Source organism: Brachionichthys hirsutus, chromosome 19 (genome assembly GCF_040956055.1).
Source record: "Brachionichthys hirsutus isolate HB-005 chromosome 19, CSIRO-AGI_Bhir_v1, whole genome shotgun sequence".
Taxonomy (NCBI): domain Eukaryota; kingdom Metazoa; phylum Chordata; class Actinopteri; order Lophiiformes; family Brachionichthyidae; genus Brachionichthys; species Brachionichthys hirsutus.
In genome coordinates, this window is record NC_090915.1 from 8,131,631 (window position 1) to 8,136,107 (window position 4,477).

Genomic DNA, 4,477 nt, shown 5'->3' on the forward strand with positions numbered 1-4,477 from the left:
CCTTGGTGTGAAGAAACCGTCTCCCAACTGTATTTTTACGCATTACTTCCGGTCTTTTTGTTCAGTCGTCAAGTTCCAACCCAAAGTGGCTGTAGAGATCTCGAGTGGTGGCCCCCCTCAGTGCAGCTGCAAGACAGAGCAGAGTGTGGGGTTCAGGGCCCCCCCCCACCCCCAGCAGCAGATTACAGCATCGACTCCCTCTAGTGATCGTGACACAACCTTGCATTGAGGAACTCATTGGTGATACAAAGAACTCTAAATATGTGAAAATAAGAACATTTTAAAGTCAAATGAAAAAAAAATATTTGAGAGATATGACAATGACCTTAAACCCCACTGGCAGACAAAGGGGACAGACAAAGGGGACAGTTGTCTCTGGGGGGGTACTGTAGGACATCTCCTGTTTCATTCAACAGCCTGCCCACCCATCTCCTCCCTCTCAGAATAACAGCATACAACACGGCTCAGTGTTTAAGTGTAAATGCGTGTGTGTGTGTGTGTGTGTGTGTGTGTGTGTGATTGAGAGAATGTGAGAAAGAAAGCGCGCAAAGGGGGGCAGGGAGGATGTTAGAACGTGTTTGTGTTTGACGGCTTGTGAATGTGGACTGTGCAGATGTGCCTGTATGACAGGCAGAGACAATATGCGTGTGTGTGTGTGTGTGCGTGCGTGTGTGTTTGTGAATGACTGTCATTGTGTCAAAGGCAAACACCACCTCTCATTATCGTCCCGGTTCCCCATTGTGCTGCACAGGGATTTAAAGAGATAGGAAGCCTTCAAACAATAGAAAATGAGAGTGACACGATGACATTCTCTTTAGCTCCGCGCACAAACCCAGACGTGCAGATGTAGGTGAAAAGTCACTGAGCATAACGCGACTCGGCTGTGACTCACCAAAAACCGGCCCCAGCGGCGTGACACGTTTGAACCTCGCCACACGTCCTCAGCCTCAGTTACAAACGCCCATAAACAGACCTCCACGCACCAGGTCCTCATAATGCTGGACTCTATGCAGTGATATCACTAGAGCTGAAGGTTGGTCTGAGAATAAAGTTCTTCCTGATATTGAAAGTGCCGCTGACGTTTATTTTTAACTCTTCGAGTGCCAGCCATTATCAGTTTTCGCTCATTTTGCCCGATTTTCCAAGCCCCACGGAATAATACTTTACGACGACTATGGACACACCAAACCCGCCAAATGAAAGATTAAAGTTGCTTCTTTGATCAGGGGGGATAAAAAAGTGTGTTCCTACCATCTTTCGTTCCGGAGTTATTGTCAGGGTTGGGAGTGAATGTTTGGATTGTAAAAAAACGTCTTTAAAAGTCCATGCCAGATGGAATCTGATCGCAGTGTTGATCAATAGAAACCAGAATATAACTTTTAGTGACTTGTTTATTCAAGTTGAGGTGGGAATATTAGTCTCATCTAACTGGACTCAACCATTACCGGTTCATTGTTCTGTTACGTTTCGTCTACATGTAATCAGTGGCGCGCAAATACCGTCCAAAGTCAAATAAAGTCCATCAGAGAGAGACAGAAGAGTTTCTGCTGCACTCTGTTGGCTGAATGTAGAACAAGTTGAACATCCGACCATCTCAATCAATGCATATCTTTTATTGGGACACTAAATTCCCAATAAAAAGTCTAAAGGCACTCTCCCCAGCACATTTAAAGCTTTGAGACAAAGTGCACACAGATTGAGCAAGAGATGAACCTGTAGCCATACATTTAAAAACCAGCCCATCTACATTCATCCTTCATTTTGATCACACCCTTGTAGAGAAACGCAGTATGTATGACTCACGCAGCCTGTCCGGGGCTCACGCCACATAGCGAGGCACAGACAGTCATTCAACGCATTCTGCTTTGTTGTCATCTTGCAGCGCCATCTTTCTTTCTCCAAAGAGAAGATCCTGCAAAAAGTTCTAAGCAGCTCCGCAGCCACAACTAGCCTCAATCCGTCTTGGACACAAAAAAGTCCATTGCTAATATTGTAAGACGGAATTGCACCACCATCAGACATGATTTATCATTCATGCTGTAAACATACTGTTGGTGTTTCAGTGGTCTAATAATAACCGATTTCCCACACCTCAGGAGAAATGTGACTCATTTGCATCGCCCGCATGCGACCGTCCACCAGAATTAGCACTTCTTAAGCTTAAAATAAATCAATGAGTGACTAACTTAAATCAAACCTAGAAGCAAAACTCTACCCATGAACTCAAATTGACGTCAACATTTAATGAAACATTAGAATGTAAAAGGTTACTTAGGCCTTATAAATTCTATAAGCCTGTAAGTCTAATCTAGATCCATGTGTGAGCATTTCTCTTACCAAGGCGACCCAAGAGTGACTGTCCAGTGTCTTTGAGGTCGTTGTATTCATGTAGCATATCGATATGAAGCTCCAGCTCCTCGACTCTGTATCCCCTGAGCGAAACACAAACACACCTGTGCAAAATGCTACATGTAAAGGATCATTCTCACGCACAGATGTAAGCATCTCAGAAAGACATGAGGCACGAAGGTCGACACACACAGCTGAACTCACTCAGCTTCAAGCTGTGCTATCTCTGCGTCCAGCCGCTCTCGTCTCCTCTCCAGCTCTGCAGCCTCCTCCTCCGGGCTAACTTTAGCACTCTGGAGTACTTGAAGCTGTGTGATACAGAACAGACAACCATGATGCTGATACTACATGGGTGTGTGTGTGTGTGTGTGTGTGTGTGTGTGTGTGTGTGTGTGTGTGTGTGTGTGTGTGTGTGTGCTTACAGGAGATTTGAAGTTGGAGTGCACCTTCTTAGAGAATGGAGTTCTAGACAGATGGGGAGGATTCACAGTTAACCAAAGTATTTAGTTTTGTATAATTTATATACATTATAAAGATGTCGTTTGGTTTTCGTTAACTTTTGACTAACCAATGACAAAACGCATGTCTGTGCGTAGAGGCAGCAATAATAGCAAGAGTGTAAAACCTACAACGAGATTTATGTAATCTACTGTGCATATTACGCAACTATCCCTTGTAAACATCATCAAAACAAAAGATTAATTAGTGGACGACCAATATTTCTCGTATTTTCCTTTCCATGGTAAATTTTTTTAACCGATTTTCCATTTGAAATACAGCACATGCAATCAAAATGACAGTTTATACACGTATATATCCGGTAGCTATTTTAGCGATTAAGCTAACTGCGTTACCTTTTCATGTCTCTCTTCTTCGCGTCCTTCCCCTCCGGTGTCCTGCTGATTTGTTCAAACACGGATGATGAGGCTGGACAGCTGTTTACACCGCTGTGGATCCCAGCAGATTGTTTTATGCTCATCCTCCCTCGAATGATGTGACTTAAACCAGCAACAGCACGAACAGACAGAAATTCTTAATTCGCGGGTGAAGGTAAACAGACTCTTCTTCTTCTTCTTCTATAAATGTCTGCAGGGAATTCAGTCGAAGAATACCGCCACCTGTTGTACCGGCATATGAATGACAGGGATTGACATATGATAGATAGATAGATGAGTTTACAGTTGGTTGTGTCACTTTATTGTTAAATAATTAAATCAACATTGCTGTAATATTTTTACATAGCAGTGGAACTTGTTGGATCAATCTCGGAACCAATGTCAGCAAGGAAAGCCTACTTTTATTATTGACCATGAATAACCTGGAGGGGGCGGTATTGATCCATTTATTGACGACATACTTTTCACACCATCATATACGTGTACATACAATAAATAATACAATAAAAAAAATATCAACAGAACACAACAGTAATGTTCTCATCACGGTATCAGTACTTCATTTGTACCTGTCTCCTAACAGATCAAATTATTAATTGTATTTTTGAGTCATCAAATGAGTTAAAATCACAACAATTCCTCACTGCTGGCCCCTGTTCCACTTTCTCTAGCTCTCTTCTCTGAAGGAGCCAGGCTTCCTGCTCTCAGTTCCCAGAGAGTTCCCGGCTGCTGGCAGGAGAATGCTGGGAATATCCGGAGAGGAAAGGGAAGTGACATCACAGCGGTGACCTTCCGTACCAGGCCATGTTACCTGGTGCTGGCTCAGGGATGCCAAACTAACGCAGACATACGTATACTGTACACAGAATTCCTGACACTACTGAAGATGAGCGTTCGCCCAGTGCCTTGGGCTGAAATAATGACCTACTGTACATGAGAATAAGGATTTGTGAGCTGCAAAGCAGCAAGGTTTAAAAAAGAATAAAGGGATAGGCATGAGAGATGTGGCAATTCAATCATCTACTGTCTACTAGTTAATTCTTTAGAAGCAAAGCCTGTAAAACATACAAACGTTTTTGTTTTTTTGTGCATAAACACAGACACACTAAGACACACACATACGTCAAATTAAATTACACACTGAAAGATGTGTCTCTGTAGAGTTGAATGGTAAGCGGTAGACACGGAAGTCAGTATGAGAGAGAAGGAAGTAAATGAAGCACGGAGAGGTA

At 43.0% G+C, this 4,477-nt stretch overlaps 1 protein-coding gene across 2 annotated transcripts; it reads right to left on the bottom strand.

The window, feature by feature from the left end:
* swi5 (SWI5 homologous recombination repair protein) lies at window positions 1–3,405 on the bottom strand. 2 transcript variants are annotated; one of them, XM_068753013.1, is made up of 5 exons: window positions 3,204–3,405; window positions 2,772–2,814; window positions 2,554–2,657; window positions 2,338–2,432; window positions 1–126 (listed from the first exon to the last, which is right to left on the bottom strand). In XM_068753013.1, the coding sequence occupies exons 1-5, from the start codon at window positions 3,326–3,328 to the stop codon at window positions 62–64; spliced, it is 432 nt and encodes a 143-aa protein (XP_068609114.1). In that variant the 5' UTR covers window positions 3,329–3,405; the 3' UTR covers window positions 1–61. The 2 variants fall into 2 exon arrangements, with proteins under 2 accessions (XP_068609114.1, XP_068609113.1); XM_068753012.1 differs by having other exon boundaries at window positions 2,338–2,453.
* Between the last annotated feature and the right edge of the window lie 1,072 nt (window positions 3,406–4,477).